A 22,297-nucleotide genomic window follows, 5' to 3' on the forward strand; every position below is an offset into this window, starting at 1 on the left:
TTCTTCTTGGATCACGTAGAAAGAAAAATTAATGAAATTTTCTCTTTGCCCTGGTCTTACTTATAAAAGTGCATTTTTTTTGTAACGGTTTATACATGCCTTGGAATTCACATACAGCTTTGAGAATATTTTGCAACAAAAAGCAATCATTAGAGGCTTTCTCTGTTCTCTTAGTTGAGAACAAATAATATTAAAAAGCTATTTTCCTTCAAAGTACTTTTTTTTTCTATTTTGAGACACTGTAATGTTCGTTCATTACTTCTCCCCTTTTTTTCAGGTTTTCCTGCTTTGATACCCAGTCCTACTGCCTTTATTTTATAATTGCTGATGTCATAAGCCATTCTAGACTCTCCTCCTCTCACCGTGACCTCTTGGCAAAGAACTTTGATTCTACAACCCATTTGATTCAAAGTTTCCTTTTACAGTGTCTCCAAAGGGACTGGGATTGAGACCGGGTGGATACGAGGTGTGCGTGTCCCTTCCGTTTTGGATAGAAATGGGTAAAACTTTTCTGCAGGTTCCGTTCCAAGCCTTAGAGGCATTCTCACTATGATGCGTATCTGCTCTGCTTCATAAAATTTCACTCGCTCTCTGTCCAAGTCCAGAAGCACACCAATCACTGAATAACTCATCTGCTGCTTCTCAATCTTGTGGTCTCCAGTGCTACAGAAAATCTGTCCCTGGGACCTGTGCAGAGCCCAGTAGTCCTCCCCGGGACGCATCCCTTCCTGTCTCCCTTTCTCCCTCACCACCCCCAGCACCCAGTCCTGCTCCTGGCCCACCTCCACCTCCCAGTAGTGTTTCCCAGCTGCAAACCCTTCCTTCCCCACCAGGACAGGGACTGTGCAGGGAGTGTTCGAGCCAGCAGGTTCAGACGTGTTGCTCTCCACACCTGGAACCCCTGGCAGATGGAGCTCCAGGACTCGGCAGTCAGATTTCACAGTAATGGGAACTGGAGGGGAAAACGAGAATCATCCAATGATCAGAGTGGCTCAGGGACTTCTCCCTGCACGTGGCTAGGGGTTGAAGCATTTGAGGGTCTGAGTGGTCCTGGTGCAATTCAACAAAGAATTTAAACATTCCCCAGCACAGGGCGTGCAATCCCTGATGAACCGAGAAGCACCTTGGAGCTCTCACAGCCAGCTCCTCTTTCAGGGTGAAAGTCTACATGCTTTACCATACATTCCTCTTTCTCTTTTCCATGTGGCCATCCATCCTCTCCAGAATTGTGTCCACACCCCACCCCAGACTTTGACACCTTTCAGCAACTCCTTTTCTCGCTTTTCCCAACAGCCACATCCCAGCCTCATTTCCTGTTAACCAAGGCAGCATATTCCTGTCACTCCAGCTCAGTCGGTATATCTCTAACATCATGATGTCGTCATTTCAGGTCATTTTGGACAGATGTTCACTGAATTTTCACACTCTTGATCCTGCTAGCTTACCTGCGTAGCTCCGGGATTCCCAGAAATCTATGGAAAGAAAACGAACATCACTGTGTTATGTATTTATAGGGCAGTTAGGTACTTCTTAGACTGAGAAGACTATTAATGTGCAATTAGAATCATAGAATCATAGGATGGATCTTAAAGATCATCTAATTCCAACCCCCCTACCATGGGCAGGGACACTTCCCACTAGACCACATTTCTCAGAGCCCCATCCAGTCTGGCCTTGAGCACCTCCAGGGACTTTCCTGTCATTGCTGTGATTCTGCACCAGTTTTGGCCTTTCTCCTCTTAACCCACCAATACTAGCATTCTGCATAATCTCTAGTACTTTTAAACCACTTACCCAGCTCTGTTCTCAGTCGAACTGAAAGGGAAAGACATTCCAGTCACTAACATTTGTTTGCTTTTCCTTTTTTGCTCCACTTTTTCAAAATGGGACAACCCCCCAGCATGGAATAGGAGACTATTCTTTTCCATAGGTTGATATTTCACTATACTACTTGGCTTCAAATCCAGGGATAACATAGACATACTAACCTGAAGACTTGTCTTATTGTTTCTAAACTTGACAAGAATGGCAGATTTACATAAAACAAGTTTCCTTACCAAAACGTTTCTTGAGTTCCGACTTTGCTGAAAAGGAATAGCATAAATGAGTGATGTAAAAACTCAAGGCAAAAATGGAAAACCATTTGTGAGAAAGACATTAGAATTACATCACCTGTTGTTCCTTGTGGGAACAGTGTGTACACTTACGTGGGAGATTTCTGTCATTAAATTTGCAGGATAAAAGCAGTTACAATTTTTTTCTGAGTAACGTGAGAAGAAGGGAAGGAGAGAATGAGAAAGCTGAGCTGAGAGTTTTGGTGCTGTGAAATTTGCAGTTCTGTCCAGCTGAAACATGGTGCTTAGGGACATGGTTCAGTGGTGGACTTGGTAGTGCCGGGTTAACGGTTGGACTTGGTGAACTTAAGGGTCTTTTCCAACCTAAACAATTCTACGAAACCACGAGAGAGAAGATACCTAATGCAGAGTGCTGAGAGATGTAAGTGGATCATCATCAGGTCTAAGGCACAATGCATCCTGCGCATGTAGGTAAAGTAAATACCATTGTCCTCTTTTCCATGTAATTACCTCTAATAATATTTCTGAGAATTCATTTTAAATAAAAGTAAGGTAATTATACAGAATAGCCTATTCTCAGTGAGGCTGGACATTCTCAATGAATATTTTAAGAAAATGAGATTTACCTGCTCGATGTTTGTTTTTTTCTTCTTCTGAAAATTCAACATATAGAATAAAAGATATAACTTTAATGGAGTAATTATTGTATGTAAACTGGAAGTTAATAGTTACTTAATGGACTTTTACACAACATTCCATAAAGCCTTAAACTTGTGTCACTTCTGTGGGAAACACATCATTCCAGAACAATTAATCTGTTTTACAGCTAAGCACACACACAAAAATTCCGCAACACTTAAAGCTTTTATTTTCCAAAAAAACCCCAAACAACACAACCCAAAACAAAACAACAAAAAAAAACCACACAGAAAATTAAATAAACTATACCTGGAATTTTTCACATACAAATGATTCGATTCAGCTGAATCTTGCATTTAATTTTAAATGCTAACTACATTAAACAGTGTCATCAAACCCAGTAATCAGACCAGAAAAAACAAGCAAACCAATCCAGGAAAAACCCAAACTGGGCATAACTTTAGCACAAAGACAATTAAACAGAATGAACTACAAAAGCATCTTACCTAACGTTGACTCGAGTTGTTTTTTTTCTAGAAAAGACAATACACAGATATCAGTGTAAGTTCTTTGACAGAGTGGCTTAATGCACTCAAAAATACCAATACACGAACCTCATAGCCATACAGCAAGAGCGTGCTTGGCTTACACTGTCAACTGCTTTGAGTTAAGTACGTGTAAATCCAAACCAACAATTTAACCCATGAATGTATCACCCTCTTTCAATTTTGTTATATTTATATAACTCATTAAGTTATTATTTAAAAACTCGTTCAGCAGGGTGCGAACAAGACTTATATGTATTGCTGGTGGAGGTCTTGTTTCAAAGCCTGTTAGACTGTGCCTTAACTGACCACATTTAAGAGGGACGTTCAGATGCATAGGCACCCAGGGCATGTGTGGTGCCCTGGGGTACCCCAAGTGCTGTAGTAGGTGTCTCCCTAAAAGACCTCTGCTCTCCTATGGAAGCTCTGTTAGTTCAAATTGTATCTCTCAGAAACAATCAAAGATCAATGAGGTATCTGCTTCCTTCCAGGGCGGCATCTAGGAGATAAGAGGGATGACCAAGGACATCACAAATGCTCGAAGGCACCTGTATGTATATAAGTGGACTGAGCTGCAGGCATCCAAGCTCCCAGTGGAGATCACAGTGGTTACAGCTGACTTTATTCAGCTGAGTAAAGGTAGGTCTGAATAACTTTGAAAAAGGCAGAAGAGTGGCCGCCAGCAGGAAAAGGAGTGCTAGAAGCTTGCAAAAAGCTTTCCATCCAACAGCAGGGATTTGGTATGAGTTTTCACAAAGGTCACCGCTGGCCCATGTTACTTCCTCGTAAACATCTGCAATCTTCCCTAGAGAACAGACGTCATGTGGGGTATGATGGGTGGCTGTCCCTCTTCCCTTAATATTGAAAAGGGCTGCCACTCCTGGAATTACTATAGTGATAATCAACGTTCAAATGTTGTTTCCCTGAATTTCTGTCTTTGAGATCTCTGCTAAGTTTAGCATCATTTCAAATGCAAAGGACTTTTACCTTCTTCTATTTCCATCTTCGCTTTTACTGGAAAAGAAAGAAAATTAATCATAATGTTGATTATTCTTATAAACTTCCCTTGTCATACAACAGTGTACTTCATGTACAAACAGAAATAAGTAGGGCTAAAACTTCAGTTTAATTTAACCTATTAAACTTCCCAAGGCTTTTTGTTAGTCCAAAGAATTAAATTTTTTTATACCAAGACATGTCTCATTTCTAATGGAGTTAGTTAACTCTTCAAAAATTACAAAGCTTGAGTATGTATGACATTGCACCATATGTCAGTCAGCATGCAGTCATGACTAGAGCTTAATGAGAGAAGGAAACGCTCTGTTTGTAAAGCACAAACAAAAAAAACCTCATACAGGAACTTATTACATTGCGCGGCGCAAAAATAAAATTAAAAATTGCAAAATATTTGTGTCCAACTACAACTGTTAATTAGGTCTGTAATTTAATAAAAATAAACTTTCCAACTTACACATTTTTATAATCTTCGTATTCATCTTCCTCATTACTTACCTGCGCTAGTTGTTTTCTTGTGACTACCTGGTTAAAACAAGAGCAAAAAACCCCCTTTTTTGAATGTTTTTGTAGAGTAATACTGACAAAAATCATCTCTCTGATTTTTCATTTAGGCTCTGGTGTCATTGCCAGCACTCTGGAGTTATGTCCCCAATGATTATAGACAGGAAATCACACATGTAGGTCAGCTCACAGAGCTTCTCTTGTCAGACCTAAAGCCGTTCTCACATGCAATTTGCATTCCTCCTTGTTCAGATCATATACTTTCCCACTCCTTTTTGTTCCTTTTCCTGAATTTGGTCATTAAATAATCACTGGTGATTTTGCTTGTGAATGTTTGTTACAGAGAAGGATTTCAATATGAACTGTTTTGATATTTCTAGATGTTGACAGTGATAACACACAAAGAAATACTTACTTCTCAGCTTAAAAGATACAGTGGAAATTAGGACCATGCTAAGACATAAAATTACCAGGAAGGTAATCAGCCATTTTGAAATGTGGGGAAAGAAAATATCTGTAAAAATGACCAAAAGTAATTATATTCTATTAATGATAAAACATAAAGACAATTATAACCTAGGATGCAGTCAATACATCTGAGGAGATGGTGAGTTTGCATTTTACTTTAATTTTGTTAGTAATGTTGCTGACGAAGAGATCTAGCCCTCCCCAGCAGGACTAATCCAGGGAGACTCTTTCTCTGGGTATTAGATTCAGAATTATGAAAGAGATGTCTGAGACAGGTAGACAGGTTTTCACAGTTCATGAGTCACACAAAAGACAGCAATACTGGCTCTCAGGTTTTTCTCACAATGTGTTGCATTTCATACTAAACTGAGCAGGTGATGGAATGACGGAAGAAACCATCACCACTGGGCAACAGAGACATGTTCATTCTTGTTTAATTTGATTCAATTAATATGTGATTCATCGTGCTGATTATAGCACATAAGCCAAGAAGGAGAGTATGATTTAAGACATTCCCCACATTGGCTGTTTCCTATTTTCTCTTTCCAGCACAATCAATGTTCTGGAGTTTCTTGATGCCATCTGAAAGGGACTTTCCTCACACACTTCTTCAAGAACTTTACACATCAGTCTAGTTTCCCTTCCAGACCTAGACACTGGCTTCATGACGCTGAAGCTCATCTTGGAGTCCAGCCCTATGGGGCTTGCTTCAGGCTACCTGATTTTTGTTTATATACCCAGCAAAGAGTAATGTGTGACATTCTACAGAGGACTGGGAGGCATGACATGACATTATCCACACCACAATTACACAGTGATGTACATATTAAAAAAAAAGAGAGAAGATAAAAACATACACTAAAACCATTTGTGAGTTGTCGAAATGATCACTTTAACTCTTGTGACCGTAACTATTGTTTTTACCTATGCTCCGTGAAATGCATCAGCACACATCTTATTAAATGACCTGGTAACCTCTTTCTGGATAATGAAAGCTTTTAGAGTGCTCAACTAAGGAAATATGTCATTTTTGCATGTGCATACATGTATTCTTAATCCATTGTCATTCAGCTCCAGCAAGTTGACTGCCTTAAATTTGAAGAAGAGATCACAGAAAGTCTTGATACTACCTGACCCCTTCTAAAATGGAGAAACTGATCCATTATTTACTGTCAAAGCCTTTGCAGTGAGCTAGAAATAAAGGTGGAAGAAGACTGCAGCTCTCATGGACTTTTTTCCAACACTGATTCTGGGAATGAGGCCAGCTTCATGACATAAAAATGGGACCCTTGCCATTTAGACTGTCTTTTTAACCTTACACACAGGTGACTACAGAGCTCACCCACCTGTGATGAGGACTCGAGACTCGCTCGTTGTATTTAGCAGATTGTTGACTATCCTGCAGGAGACTTCCATGTCAGAGCTCGGTTCTAGGTTCATAGAAGTTACAACACGGTATAGGCCTGTAGGCATCATTGTCATCTTTGTGGTCGATGGTTCCTTCCGGACCCGTCCTTGGCCATCCAGCCAAATCACCTCAGGTTTGGGAAACCATCCAGATGCATGGCAGGTGAGGTCAATGCCCTGCTTCTCATGACTCCTCAGAAAAATGGAAGGCACACCACCTGTCGCTAAGGAAAAGCAAACATATTCTCCATTTCAGCCAGTACTGAGAACAGGAAATTGTCTGCTTTATCTTGAATTCAACACTTCTTTTGTATATATATATTTCTATGGAAGTACATAGAAAGACTTTGCTGAATTTGAACTGTGATGGAGGCTTGAGCCCTGATATTTCTTAATGGTCAGCAATGTCAAACTGAGGATAAGGGACAATTTAAGAGAGATTGCAGCAAACAGAGCTAGCTGGGGATGCCAGTGCAATTTCCCAGAATTTTGTAAATAAAGAAAAAAAATCCATATAATTATGCCAATTAACAAATAATGGGAAGCCTATGAAAAATTAATGCAATCTATCTGTGAAAACAGAACGCATTAGTGTCTCAAGCTAATAATTTCAAGTAAAACTGTTATTGACTTGGTACAGTTCTGGTTTACACTTCAAAAAAAAAAAAAGAAGTGTTGCTTATATTCTGGATCTCAGAAGACTAAGTTACAGTGTTACTTAGATGTTAAACCTTTGTCTCACTTGGAATTTTAAAGCTAAGAAGACATCTTCAGAAGAATAGAGCTGCAGTATGAGATGCCCCAATATCTACTGAGTGGAAATCAGTTCCTGTGTAGCAGGGAAAGCACAGGGGAACACATGCCCAGTTCCAAACCCACCACATTAACTGGAGCTACCTATGAAGATGGTATCTATTAATGTACTGAACTAGAAAGAGGAGCAATGAAGGGCTGCCCGCTGCTTTGTTCTCCCGCTGTGGGCAAGCAGCAAGGTGAGCAGTGAGGTACTGGGGTGGGACCAATTGATTATGCTGACCGCAGAGAAATTCTGGACAGTCAGCTCAGTAATAGTTGATTGCACAGTAGAAATCTAAATTTAACTTTACATTGACTGGCTGAACACTTGCAGGGTTCCCTGAGCTTTCTGACTGGGCTTTCACTGAGTATGAAGGGAGATTGTACTCTCGAGTCACATGGAGCTGCATGTGTTTGGGTACCTAAATAAAGGTATCTCAAACCAGAACAAAAACTTACCTCAAATATCAGTTGTACCCATTGATTTAGAGAAAACTAACACAAATTGAACTCATCCCCCCCACGAAGACATTTTATGTGTCCAATTACATTAAATTTATATTATAATTCTGTCAGTTAGTGACAGATACACGTTTCTGTTCGGCTCTATGTTTGAATAAAAAGAGAGTTGCCACTGACCTGCCACTTGCAGTTCAATCAACATATCATGGTGTGTGTCATTGAAAGAGACCACACAAGCGTATGATCCTTTGTCAGAGCTCCTGACATTCTTCAAGTGCAGAGACATGTTGCCAGCTCTAAATTCACTGTGGAAGAATTCTGTTCTGCCTTGATATCTCTCATCCTGTTTCTCCTTTTTATTTTTTCCATCATATCTGCTCACAGTTATTTCTTGAGACTGCTCGTGAAATATCCACTGGACAGAGAATATCTCAGGAACCTTATCTGCTACCACGTGGCAAGGCAGAACGACCCCTTCTCCAATGACTCCAATGACGGAACTACCAGGAGGAGAGCTAAAAAATTGACCTGTGTGAAGATAAAATGGCAGCTGTTTCTGTTTGTCCATATCACATTTTTCATGGCACGACATCAGGCAACCAGTAGAACCAATATGACTGTCAACAGGAGAGGAATCCAGAACAAAAATGAAAAAAATAGCATGGTAGATTACTCAGATGAGTAACGTTCACATTATGTGAGGCTCACGGGGTACTGTTCAATGGGTGAACAATGAGAAGTCTGCAGAAGGTCAAATACAGGATGCAGGATTGATGTAACAAAAAAGTAAAAAAATTAATTGCCCAAACGCTGGTACCTAGTATCATTTCAAATGTGATAGGGTATGCAAGACACCCCTACGGTGCTGGCACATGTGGCATACAACCTGCAGCATATCTGCACTCATGTGAATTCGTAGCTGGAGAACAGACCAGAATACAGCAATGCCTAGAAGGATACTAAACGTTTACATGTTGGCACCTGAATTACAGGTACAATGATTTGGTCATCTACATTTGAGTTAGACCTCCTAGGTTCCCTTTGCAATGAATGGGGAGAAACAGGCAGCTTCAGAGATCAGCCTTTCCTAAAGAGCCAATGACTCTCTCTTCCAGATCTTTTATTTGAATGGTGAAGTCTTGGGTTACTATATTGAAGTTAAATGTGCAGCTTTCATATTTCTAAAGATACATGAGATGAACCTCATCCACAATATATCTCTTTGAAAGTCAGAAAAAGGGAAAACCAGGACATTTTATAGCAGTTACTCTCGTTTCAGTTCCAGGGAAGACAGCAGAATGGAAGAAACGCTCTTGAAAATCACAAAATAAATAGCAACCAACATGGATTTGCAAAGAATTCCTATCACAGTAACTTGACTTTATTCTATGGCAAATTAAAAATCTACCATGAAACACTGAGGAAATATTTCAGTGTCTTTTCATAGACATATACTGTTACTTCTTACACTGTAAGGTATTGCATCTGATCAAGCCCAAGGGGCCCCGGTCTATGCTGATCTTCTATCACATCTGCTACCTCTGTTTAACAGGAAACCTCAGATACACTGGAGGATTTACAATGGCACTAGGCGTCTGTGATGAGACCTCTGACTAACTCACAGGGAGTGGGAACTGGGAACTTAAAAAAAGATGTCCAGGCCTCCTAGTCATGCAGAGGACTAAAAGCAAAACTTTCATCTTTGAACAAACTGAGAGAGAGACTTGACGCTGACCTACCACTTCCAGTTCAATCATTGGTTGTCTGCATTCCTACTATAGTCATTGGAGATCTAGCCAAGAGTTTTTTCAGTTCATTCTACAGTAGGCAATGAGTCTGGTCATTTTGTAGAATAGAGTTCCTTGACCACCCGTCTTTGATGCCCTGAGGTACTCTGGACCAAATATGGCACAGGCTACATGATAGGTCTGTTCTATTTTGGAACATCAAGAAGCAAGAAGACCCTACGGTATCTAAAAGACCAGTAGATGTCAATGCATGAACAACTGAATCTTACCCTAGATGCTGGGCTTGCATGAAGACACTTGTTTCTAGGAAGCTAACCATAGGCAGCTAAATCTGCGAGCCAAATCCAAAACCTTGGGCACAACTCAGTAGGCTACACCCAGCTGTCTAGTGCTGACTTACCCTGGAACTTCCCAGGTGGCTTCCATTCACCAATCCAGAGGGTCATAAGTCTCCTGCAGCCCTATCATATCTTCCAGCCTATGCAGATGTCTCAGGTACCTAAACAGATGTCAGACTGCCCCAGGGTTTTATGTGGTGTCTTTTTGATGCTTTATATTATCCAATTTAAAAAGAAGAAAGATGTGTTCTCATTATTTTTGACTTTTACACTTCTCTGAACCAGGAATAAGCTGTTTTATTAAAATATATTCAAAATGGATCTTTACCTGTAGTCAGGCATGATCTGCATTGAAAAGTCAGTATTTGAACAGCTGTCAGCCACCAAAAGGGGGAACCCATCAACATCCAGGCTTCCTAATCATCCACAGGACCAAAAGCAAAGCTTCCAGATGAAATTCCCGTGTGACTCCTTCAGTCTCTTCACAAGTTCAATGCAAAAGAGGAAGCATAATTGCAGAGATAAATTAATAGGGAAAAGTATGAATGAACTTACAGATAATGGGTTTGATTCTGTCAAAGGCAAACAGGATTGCGGGACATCTTTTCTTTCCTTATCTCCTTGTCAAATTTACCTACATAAATGTTGCAAGAGAAATATACTTTTTGTCCCCTCTATTCAGCTGTCCATATTTACCTTTGTCTTCCAGAATCTCTTTATTACATTCACTGTCAGTTTTCTCCTTTCGGTGAGGAGTTTAAAGCATTTCTTCTTGCCTTTTGGTATCAGCAGGATACTCTTTTTGTTTTGTTTTGTTTTTTCTTTTCCTTTCTTATAGTAGAAAAACCCTCATGAGTAAATTCTCTTATAGTAGAGTAAATGAGTAAATACTCTTATAGTAGAAAAACAACCTCATGACTACATTCCCAGGAGTAATGTCACTATATTGATCCCCCTCTTGACTCACATCAACATTTCAAAGAAAAACTTGTGATTTAACAATCAGCATTTTAAAGAGAAACTTGTGATTTAACAAATATGACTCTCTCCAACTTCCTCACAAGATCTTTGCTTTCAACTCACTGCTGAACTAATCCATGCTCACAGCATACTCACAGTAAAGACACACAGCTCAAACTGACTAGTGAGCTGAAAGGGCACAACACAACTTAATTATAGATATAACAGCTCGTGATCTCCCCTGATTTTCTGTGTTTTTTCTCAAATCTCCAGTGACTGGTAAAATCAAGCGCTGCCAGAGAGAGGTATTCCAGTCTGAAAATAGCAATAATGCACCTACAGTGGGCGGGTTCACTCCTGCCAGTGCAACCGATTAAATCCATACCGGTTAATTCAAGTATCATTGTAAATGCAGGGTGTTTTCTTCATGGATTTAGCAAAAGTATAATTTCTTACCTGAGTAGTAAGAACCTTAAGACTTCTCTATGGGATATGGTTGTGGTGAACCTTTGCCCTCGTATCTTTATTACCACAGAAGCTTGTGATTACTTTCTCCACATCCAATCACAGTGGACTGGGCAGCATGACTGGGGAAAAGGTAGCTGCCATGATTCATACTGCATGACCAAAACAGCTTCTTGCTCCCCAGTTCATCTCTCTATACTCCTTGCTGGAATAAGGTAGGGATGTTCCTCCTTATCCTCCTGCGCAAAATTGTTCTGTTCAACCAGCATTCAGACAGAAAGCGCTGCAGTAAGACTGACAAGTAAGTCATGACAATTTAGCATGGCACTTCTTTTCTATCACATGCTCAAGTGTTTCCCTCTGTTTGCAAATATATTTGGATCTTGGCAGTGCTGGGATTTTTTTCCATATTGTTCTTTTTGTGTCCTGTTGAAGAACAGAAAACAATTTCAGTCAGCTCTCCTCTCATTTTTATCTTTCAGTATTTCTGATTCATGGACCTTCTGTGAACAAGCAAATAGTGCTCTCAGAATACTGCTGTCTCCTTCTATATCCAGATGGTACCTAAAATTCTTGAAAAAGGGATGTCCCAGAAGTTTTATGTGTGGTACTATAATAGTATGCTTTGGTTTTGGGGGTTTTTTTGTTTGTATTTTTGGGGGAGTGTATTTTTGGTGGTGCTTTTTGGGCTAGCTAAAAAGCTCTCTGGGAAAATAAAATAAAAAAGGGAAATAAAATAAAATAAAATAAAATAAAATAAAATAATAAATAACCCCCTAGAACCCTCCACCAGCACATTTGAGACAAAAAGTGTTGCCATCACCTGAGGTTGGGTTTTGCTCAATACTCAGTTAAACCTACTCTCAAACACCCTCCAAGATAACTAAAGAAATTAATTTTTTTTCTCTTTACACCAGCACATCTGGTACTGGTGCATTTGTTTTACATCCTACAGTCACATAGCAAAGGACACTTTTGAAGGAGCAGGAAACCTTTGAAGTTTTGCAAGATGGTCTTTCCAGAGACAAAACTGAATAAAGCAAGGAGGAGATTGTTTGAAAGTGAACCTGCTGGACGATGGAGCCTACCATGACGTCAAGAATGCAAAATGTGACACTTTCTCACATGAATCTTGACATTTCCTAGATGGAGTCATCACTGATGGTGAATTCCGCAGGTCCATCTTGCAACCTCATCAGTGATGATCCCATCTAGAAAATGGAAACAGAGAAAGCATGAGTTATCTTCCTTAGGGATGCACGTGGAGGAAGAGTTGTCTCAGATCACTGGACTCCCCATATCAGCTGGGTTTGGATGGTCCCGCCAATGCCCAGGAATGCAATATTTTGCCTGGGGGAGATTTTTAACAACCCAGACCAAAGACTGTAAACCTTTTAGGCACAGATTATTGGTCCTGCTGTATTTGATTCAGCTTTGAAGAAATTAAGGGGGGAATATTTTAGGTCTGTCCAATTCTCCTGATATACATGACTTGTGTTATGAGAAACTTGACATATGAAAGCAAACCCGTTGAACAGACAGCTTTTAGTCACTTTGTTGATCAGAAATAAATAAATAAATATACGCTTCAGAAAGATATAAAGGGTGAATGTCAGGGCTGCCTGCTAGAATTTCTTTAGCTGAACAGCAGAGAACAAGTTAAAACTGCAATAATGTAAATGCTTCAATGTAATAAGTCATTATAGATTTTTGAGAAAATTAACAGGTTTATTTTGAACTCTGCTACTTCTACTGCACTGTCTGTTGTCATTACAAATTATTAGAAAACAAGTCTAAAAACTTGCAAAGAAAAGGAGATGCCACCAAAGGAAACTCACACTTGGGCTCAGCAGGGAGAGGTACTGACAGCAGGTCTTTTCGGCCTAACTGGCACGCAACTTCCTGAGAAGATTTTAATATCACTCATCAGAAGCTATCTGACATAGATAACAAGGTGCTATTTTGATATCATCTAATATGAGCCCAATCTATCAGTGCTTCCGAAAAGATGAGCTGTCTGGTTTTGTAAGAGAACTGCAAGTTTACACTGGAGGCATAATTAGCACATAATCAATCAATTCAGTTAATGAGGCAGTAACACAGTACTTTCTTTTCCACAGCAGAGGAGCTACTCTTTAGGAAAAAAAATAATTGCTGTTTACAGGTTTTTTTGCAGTACACCCAGTGAAAGCAACACATCTCTCTAAGTTCCCATCTCTATTCCATAGCGATGGTGTACATGTAACTTTAGAAACGTTTTTGGTGTATTTTTGAGGATGTTGTATGTGAGGGAACAAATGCAAATAATCAGAAGACTGCAAGTTTTGGTCAAAATTTTGATAATGGGAGCACACCTCCATGTGTCAAGATTTGGCTTTCCATTATTTATCAGGATGGTCCTCCATGCCATGTCTGTGGAGAGAGATGGCTGCATTTTCAGAGATAATATGCATGTGAAACAATTATTTTCCTGACATTGTGAAAGACTGTGGAGTTTGAGTTATGTTTCACCTCATGATACGATAATCCCCTACATTTGATTAAAGGAATCTCAGTCCTGGATTTCTCGGGTGCAATTAAGCCCCTGTGACCTTGCAGGTGAGGTTTCTTATCTCAGCTGGATGTTTATTCTCCCTCTACAGTAAAACGAGGGACAGGCAGCTCTGCAACATGATTGATCCTACCTGAGGGCCATAAAAAACCCCAGAGTTGTAAACCTAGGCTTGGCCCCATGCCTGAAACACTTTTGTATGCAGAATCCATCCCACCTTTAAGAGGAAATGAGCCCAATTTAGATGTTCATTAGTTTTTTTCTCTGCAAAGGGTCAGTCTTGTAAATCAAGTTATTTTCCTGCTCACTACAGATCTTAACTTCCTCTCTCTCTAACACATAAATAAAGCTGGTGTAATTGAATCATGAGGTCTCGCACTTTAAATTCCAAATTGTGCAGTTTCTAAATCACTATGGTTTCCTAAACAGTCTCTGTCTTGTATATTTATGTCTATAACCTCACATCATCCTAGTGGGTAATGGGCTCATGCAACATCTTGTTTTGGTTTCGTCACCTCCCATTCATGCTGTTTTCTCAATTTTATTTCATTGTCAGAAAGCCGTACTAGAAAATGAGTTGCACTGCACAGGTACGAAAAGATTTGAAACAATCCTCTTGCTGTACTTTGGATCTAGGTGTGTAGGCAAATCAAGCCTTTGGATATCTTCTATGATAGGCGGTTGCTATCTGCAGGTATTGGCTGGAATATTGCTCCCACGGACAAAAAGTTGCTCACGGTGAAAGTTCAGCTTTTAATACTTGCAAGCTTTAGTGAGGAAATCAAGTGAAGTCTATCCCCTCTATAGATATGGAAAAAGAAAGTATGTATGTTCAGGTAATACAAGCCAAAGGTTCCTCACATCCATAATCCATGCTGAATTTAAAATGGATACTTTGGATCTTGCTACTCAGGTAAGGAATGAAAGGCTGGCTGAAACAGAATTGTACATTATTAAGTTTTTGAAGGGGTTTGCATTAGCACTATGCTGGCGGTTTGCGATTTACAGCCTCCAGGGAATAATTCCTCTTTGGAATTAAAAAGGTGTCTTGCCTGGATCTGTGGGAATACGTTACTGTCATTTGTGGGTGCCGTTTTAAAGAACTTGTGAAAGATCATTTAAATTTCTTTTTATTTACTGCCTTAATGTAATGAATAAAACAGTCTGCTTGCTTAAGAGTAGATAATGCCTGAATCTGATCAATGACTTTGATTTTGAATGAGATGCTACCTGCCAGCAACCTTTATTAAAGAGATTAGTCACCGAAATACTGATTGATTGTTATTTGCTAGGTTACTCAAAATATATCGTCTGCTGAAACTGTTGTGATGGATGGGGTTGGTTTGAGAAATGCAATGTGCTGATTCTGAAACACATTTCCACTTATGAAAGTAAATTGATTTGCTCTTTTTGTGTCAGAAATATAGACTTGTTATGTGTTTGTCTGGTAGGTATATACCGATATGACTTATTCTATATGCCATGATATAGATAATCTTAATTAATGAAGTATAACTCAGGTATAAATTTATTCTGCAGATAATCAATATAAAGAATACAGATTTTTGCGTTCATGTACGCTCAAGCAATAAATGTTTGCTAGATTTTTCCAGTGTATGGTGCAGATCTGTGGCATTTTTTTGTCTTTCCTTTTTTAAAAATAATGTTTGGCCTGTGTCTGAGATTCTTCAGCTTTATGGGGAGAGGTGTAAAACAGACATAAATAAAAAGCAAGACAGACAAGGCTCTGTAGCTTTGCTGGAATTTTTAATCCTTTTTCATTCACTCTAGATCTTGGAAAAGCTACCTTAACATTTGGGTGAATAGTTAAATCATTTAACAGGAGTAGCAATGGACGAGTGCAGACTGTGGCAATGGGCTTGGCATTCTGCAGTGGCAATACCTAGCTTCCTTTTCGACTCCTTACTGCTTCATGCTTCTCCTTCGCTAGGAAAGCAAAGGTGCGTGCGGGTTAGCAGGAAAGCAAAGGTGCACATGGCTTAGCCTTCACCAGGAAGTGAGCACCGTATGCGTTCACCAGACCTTGCATGTGAAGAGAAATGCTTCTGGGCTCTAGAGAAACCAGTCCCTTCCCATGTTGACTTTGGTAATACGAGTAGTCTAGGTTGGCCTAATTTTTTCAGAGTTCACATGAAAAGCTCTGGGTGGAGGAAAGTGGTTACATTTCATGCTAAAAAAACTGTTGAATCATTGGGTGAGATTCTGTGCACCGAAATTTACAGCCCTAGACTTTGCATGCCAGTGTATCCCCTGACTTTCTTTACAGCAATGGATAGGTTGCTTCATTTTACCTACTTATTTCTCTCCAAGGATCCAAACATACAGGAGATGAATTGCACCCATTGCTGCTTTTACTGTCTGTATGGGCCTGGAATAATCATTTGCAAGGCAACGTGTGTCACTTAGGTCAGGTATTTCCCAAACCGAATTTATGGTTTCAAATGGCACGTGCATCTGCTAATGTTAGAAGTGTGTAAGCGTTTTATTCAAAACAGGAACGATGTGGAAATTACTTTTTTGCCTTTTTGTGTTTTTGAAGATCCTTTCTAGAAATCCTGTCTTCGTCCTCCAACTAACAGCAACAACAGAAGCTTTGATCAAGCGAGTATGAGAAGCAACATACGGAGTTTTAGTGCCCAGTAGATGCTGTCTAGAAGGGCTTGGAAATTAATGTCCTTTTTAAAGACTTCTGTCTGCCTTATGATCTTATGTCTGCCTGAAGTTAAACACATCCTAGTGGGTATAGATGTAGCCCCATGTCATCTAGAAAAATATTGCTAGTAGTTTCCTGAACATTGAGTCTGCCATGGACACTTGGGGATCAGGCCTGTGAAGCGCCCTTAAGATCCAATATAGTGTCTTTCTAAGTCTCTCTTTTCTCAGGTGGCCAAGCATAAGTCTTAGAATCGCAACTTGATTGATTGACTTCCATTAAAACCAGCTTATTCTGTCATTTTCCTAATATCGTTCTAAGGTACTTAAACACCTCTGAGGATTTGTCCTTGTGTCACTTCATGTACAGCAATACATAGACAAACATATGGCTCTGGTTTGATTCAGTCTTTTCATTTTCTGTTTTGTGCTTGAAAAGATTACAGGAATCTTGTAAGGTTTGCCATGGACGTTTTGCTTATTGATGTCTTACAAAACTGAAAGGCGATGGGTTCCAGATATCAGCAGACGACGACTCTTCACATCATTATTTTCCTACAGATAATTCATTTGGTCACAGGTAAATGAAGGTTCTGTTCTACTCACAATTTTATTTAAAAAGACATCTAATTTCTAGAGTTAGTGGATAAATCTAGAACTAAAAGGAATAAATAAACAAAAAAATGTTGATTTGTGGGGGGTTTTTTGGCAATGAATATTATATTTGCAACATATTTGTAACAATACCTTTACACATATATATATCAGATGCTCATCATTCCCTCCACTCATTTTCTGAAGCCAGAAGCAAACAGTAGCATTATAATTTTATTATTTTATATTAATATACCTCAATCATGCAGGTAACAGAAGGACCAGGCAATACTAATGACTCACTTAAAGCTTCAACAGAGGGGAGGATTATAAATAGATTCACAGCCCCACCCCACCCCCAACTGTTTTTCAGGGAGCTTCCTTTCTCTGCTTTGGAGTAATTTTTCAGCTTGGCTGACCCTGTCACTTTATCACACTGAGAAAGCCTGGGCTCCTTTTCATATCTCTGCCTTTAGAGTAGTGAACCAAATGGGAAAGTAAGGTCTGTAGAGGGCCATTAGTATTTTTGCTGCTAAACCTCAACACTAAGCTTGTCCTTTTCACTAACAACAGTTTTGCAACAAGTAGCCTGCATTTGAAATGAAATGTACTTACTGTGGTGTGTTTCGTCACTGAATGCAGCCATCCTAGTGAAAAGATTATGAACATCTGAAATGAGGTAGGCAAAATCCTACCTTTGTGAGTTCCAACTTTAAAAAATGTGCTAGTCTTTCTTCATGACAGACATGCCATTTCTACCTCTGAACCAGTCTGCAGACCGAGCTCAGTATTTTCAGCAGCATCTCCCTGAAGTTAGGCTATGCTCTTAGGGTGTGGTAGTGGTGAAGGATGGCAGAGGACAGCCTTCAGTTACAAAACTGTTCTTGTCTGTGCTCACGTGGACCTATAGACATGTGATCTGATTCCTGTCACAGGACATCTTCCTCTCCAATCCTCTTGTTCCATCAGTCTATGCCTGGTAAACTAGGCTTTAAAGTAGGAGATGATGGAACTTGCTCTTGAAAGAAGATCCTGGTCCAGAGCATTTTCTGATTTATTGATTTTTACCAGAGCAGAATAGCTCCTTTTTCTTGCATTCACCTACCTGTATGTATTCCAGTTTCCTATAGGAAGTGCTAATGAGAACATTTGTGACAGTACTGCACCCAGCTCTGGAGTCCTCAGTACAGGAAAGACATGGATCTGTTGGAGCAGGACCAGAGGAGGGAGAATAGTAAAAATGATCAGAGGGCTGGAGCACTTCTCCTATGAAAACAGGCTGAGGGAGTTGGGATTGTTCAGCCTGGAGAAGAGAAGGCTCCAGGGAGACCTTATTGTGCCTTTCCATATTTAAAGGGGGCTTATGAGAAAGATGGGAGAAAAATTTTAACGGGGTAAAGGTTTTAAACTAAAAAAGGGTAGATTTAGACTGATATAAGGAAGAAATTTTTTATGATGAGGGTGGTGAGATACTGGCACAGGTTGCCCAGAGAGTGACAGATGCCCTGTCCCTGGAAACATTCAAGGTCAGGCTGGACGGGGCTCTGAGCAACATTATCTAGTTAAAGATGTCCCTGCTCATTTCAGGGGCATTGAACTAGATGGCCTTTAAAGGTCCCTTCCAACTCAAACTATTCTATGATTCTATGATTCTATGATTCCATGACAGGTAAGATTTACATATATATCTTCTTGCAGGCCAGTATAAAATTATTCCTCCTGACAAGCCTGTCACTGGAATCATTGGAAAAGGAGTCACCCTGCCCTGTCAACTGAAAGTTAAGATAATCCCTGAGATACTTTCTGTTCAGTGGACGTTTTCTGGAAACTCCAAAAGAATTGATGTGGCCACTTATGATGGAAAAAACACATACAATCCAGTTTATGAGGATGAGACGTACTGGGGCAGGACCAATTTTTTTCAGTCTGAATTTAATAAGGGAAACGTGTCTCTTCACCTGAAAAATGTCACGCTCTCGGACAAAGGGAAATACACCTGCAGTGTCTTTTTTGAGAATTGGTACGATGAAGTGGTGGTTGACCTGAATGTGGCAGGTGAGTGGAATAGCAGGCATTGCTACTTATCCCTCAATCCAGGAGTACAATATCAGAAGGGTCTATGGGGTACCACTGGGTTGGATTCATCTCACTCGCTCTCAGCCATGTGAAAGACCAGCCTCTGCTATAGGTTAGGCTACTTCTGTTGCCAGCAGACTATGAATAGTCATAGATGTCTTTTTACCATGTCTTACACAGAGGAAGCATAGGCAACACCTTAGCTTTAAAACATTTAAAGGTAGGAGAGAGATGAATCCTACCATAAAACAAGCCTATTTTTGCAAAGGTGAAGCAACTGAAGCCTGACTGAAACTGCATTTGGTACTGCAACCTGTTTCTCATGCTCTTGCCCTACGCATTATCTAATTTTCTGTCCAGTATTCCAATTTTCATACATTCATAGTGTCGTCCACCTTTGTTTTACTAAAAAATTTCCATTCAGTGCAATGCTACTTTATTTTAATTCCAGTTTTTTGTGGAGATAACAAAAATCAGTACGAAGATCTGTCTCTATCAGGACTGTAAAAGCGAAGTTAGGTACAAATGTCCCATTTTAATGTAACACAGGAAAAGCTATTTACTAGCAATTTAATGAGAACTAAAATTTCAAGTCTGATGAACTACTGATAAATCTGGGGAAGACCTTCCCACCACGTACTGTCTGATGAGAGACTATCTTGTCTCCTGTTTGTTGGAGCTTCTTTGTTTGCTATTCTGTAGCTAAAGGCGATGAGTCTTCCATTTTCCTGGATGGTCATGTGGGTCAGAGCATTGGCCTCACCTGCAAATCACAAGGATGGTTTCCAGCACCTGAAGTAGTTTGGCTGGACAGCAAAGGACAGACACGGAAGGAGGAAGTGACCACCCAAAGAATAAAAACTTCTTCAGGCATTTTTGATGTTGTAAGTTCCATGAATCTCGAACCAGGATCTGACAAGGAAGTCTCCTGCAGAGTAGTCAATAACCTACTCAATGCAATGTCTGAATCCCAAGTCCTGATTTCAGGTGAGTGGCCTCCAGGATCAATTGCTGTCAAGACCAGTTGGTAGGCTGCTGTCCATTGTCTCTCCATTGACCCTGGAGTGATCCTGGACATCCAGCCCAAGCACAAACAACTAGTGTTTATATGGAAAACACGATAAGAAGTCCATCTTTATGTCTTAGATTATTACTTGTTACATTCAAAATACATCTTAGCTATAAATACTAATGGAGAGCTCTTGTTAGCTGCCACCTGATAGCTCTGTGCCAGTTGGAGAGGGAAAGATTTAGAAGTGCCAATGGGGAGAACAAAGGCCCTATATAATGCTGCTAGGGTACCCAGCACCATGGCCTGAGACAGCTGGAGTATGCCCATAGGAAATACTAAACGTCTGCTCCCATCACTTTTTCTCTCCCTAACACCACCATGATTACTCTGAGCTACAGCATGTCCCTCCCTCTAGGTGGGTTCCTAGTCTGGAAAGTAGGTAATTTTATTCAAAAGGGGAAGAAGGGGATCTTTTTCTTTCCATCTGAAATGCCACTGAAGACAGCTGTGTTTTGCTGAAAACTTTATCTTGTGGTTCAACACTGCAAATGCTGGCCTCAGAGATGGGCTGCTCAGCATACATCCCTCATAAAGAGGTGGTAGCTTCTCCAAACATGCCTCTACCCATGGTAGTCTGAGTCTGAATGAATATGGGTGCATGCGGTGTAGGAGCACAGTCTGAGTGCCTGAACGTAGGCATGTAATGCTATCTCTGACGGCCTGGGATAGCTGGCAGCACAGCACATGGATGTACTGGGATTCAGGGGAAACTTGCAGCCTTTAGGGGTGGCAGGAAGAGACTGTAAAAGATACATTACAGCAAATAAAATGGCACTAGTCGCATATACTTTGGCCACTGGAGCCTGTCATAGCTATTTCACAAATATCCAGTGGAAGTAACACTATTTATATTTTACAGATGTCTTCTTCCCTTCCACTTCACCTTGGATGACGGCCTTCCTTGTAATTTTATTTCTTAATATAGCTGTTTTTGCAGCTACAGGTTATAAACTAAACAGTAAGTATTTCCACTTACAACGATTGATATGGAAGTTTCCATCTACAATGCGAAACACAGTTAATGAAAACTTAAATAACATTTTAACATCAGATTCAGAAAGAAACACATGGGAATGAGAGGGACAGATTAAAAATTAACACATATATAGTGAAAAGTAGAGTATGGGTGTGGGCCACGTGTGTGAACACACAGAGAGTCTTTTACAGGGAGATCACTCCGATGAGATACCATTTTTGTACGGTCACAGATATTTACAGGCACAGAATACAATTTTAGCTTTTAGAATACTGGATTTGTGAAAAATTTCTCTTTTTAAAATAACAAAGTTTGAAATTATACTTCAATACACTAATAGATATCTTGTTTAAAAAATAAAAAAAAATAATAAAAGTTGCTTTGTTTTTTCCAGGAAGTATTACACAATCCCGTAAAGCAGGTGAGTAATGAAGAAGCTAAATATAAACCCACATCAACATGTTTTAGGAAAAAAGTTTGTGCTTCTGAGCCAGCAACAATCTCGGAAGCAGTTCTATAGGTGTGGTAATAGTGCAGGCGTGATCAATATCTAAGTATTTCAGTTTTTCAGAGCACCAAGGTGAAGTGGGGGTATTTGGATATTGCTCAGCTCTTCCAGTAGCCCTTTTTTATTTCAGGTACTTCTAAGGTCTTCTGTTATTGAAATAACCCCTTGTTAAAATCACTTAGTTTTTCTACAGAACTAGCACTCCAGACCCTTTGACTGGTATAACTTGTTTTTTATTGTTTTGAGATAGTGAGATAATGAATAATTAACATTGCGATTTTTTTTTTCCAGTAAGATTGAGGATGGAAATGGAAACGGGTAAATGTTCCTTGAAAACTGTGAGAATATCTTGAAAATATAAAATCAAGACACTGCTCTAGGGCATTTTCTTGGTCATGAATCTCAAAAGTAGCAGTTCTTATTCACA

At 39.8% G+C, this 22,297-nt stretch overlaps 2 protein-coding genes across 2 annotated transcripts in view; one reads left to right on the forward strand and one right to left on the reverse strand.

Annotated features, from left to right (window-relative positions):
• Window positions 1-419: 419 nt before the first annotated feature.
• LOC128901529 (butyrophilin subfamily 3 member A2-like) lies at window positions 420-8,501 on the reverse strand. Its single transcript, XM_054183602.1, has 11 exons — window positions 8,087-8,501; window positions 6,592-6,876; window positions 5,189-5,291; window positions 4,772-4,794; window positions 4,247-4,273; window positions 3,221-3,247; window positions 2,702-2,728; window positions 2,058-2,084; window positions 1,795-1,815; window positions 1,446-1,472; window positions 420-952 (listed from the first exon to the last, which is right to left on the reverse strand). Exons 1-11 carry the CDS (start codon window positions 8,499-8,501, stop codon window positions 420-422), a joined length of 1,515 nt encoding a protein of 504 aa, XP_054039577.1.
• An 8,650-nt stretch (window positions 8,502-17,151) lies between these two features.
• The window catches only part of LOC128901530 (butyrophilin subfamily 3 member A1-like), a 32,356-nt gene continuing 27,210 nt past the window's right edge, over window positions 17,152-22,297 (forward strand). The window contains exons 1-4 of the mRNA XM_054183603.1: window positions 17,152-17,224; window positions 18,937-19,293; window positions 20,017-20,301; window positions 21,246-21,344. Of these exons, the coding sequence (XP_054039578.1) occupies window positions 17,152-17,224; window positions 18,937-19,293; window positions 20,017-20,301; window positions 21,246-21,344 (814 nt within the window). The remainder of the gene's footprint in view (window positions 17,225-18,936; window positions 19,294-20,016; window positions 20,302-21,245; window positions 21,345-22,297) is intronic.

This window comes from Rissa tridactyla, chromosome 26, assembly GCF_028500815.1.
Source record: "Rissa tridactyla isolate bRisTri1 chromosome 26, bRisTri1.patW.cur.20221130, whole genome shotgun sequence".
NCBI classification, from domain to species: Eukaryota; Metazoa; Chordata; class Aves; order Charadriiformes; family Laridae; genus Rissa; species Rissa tridactyla.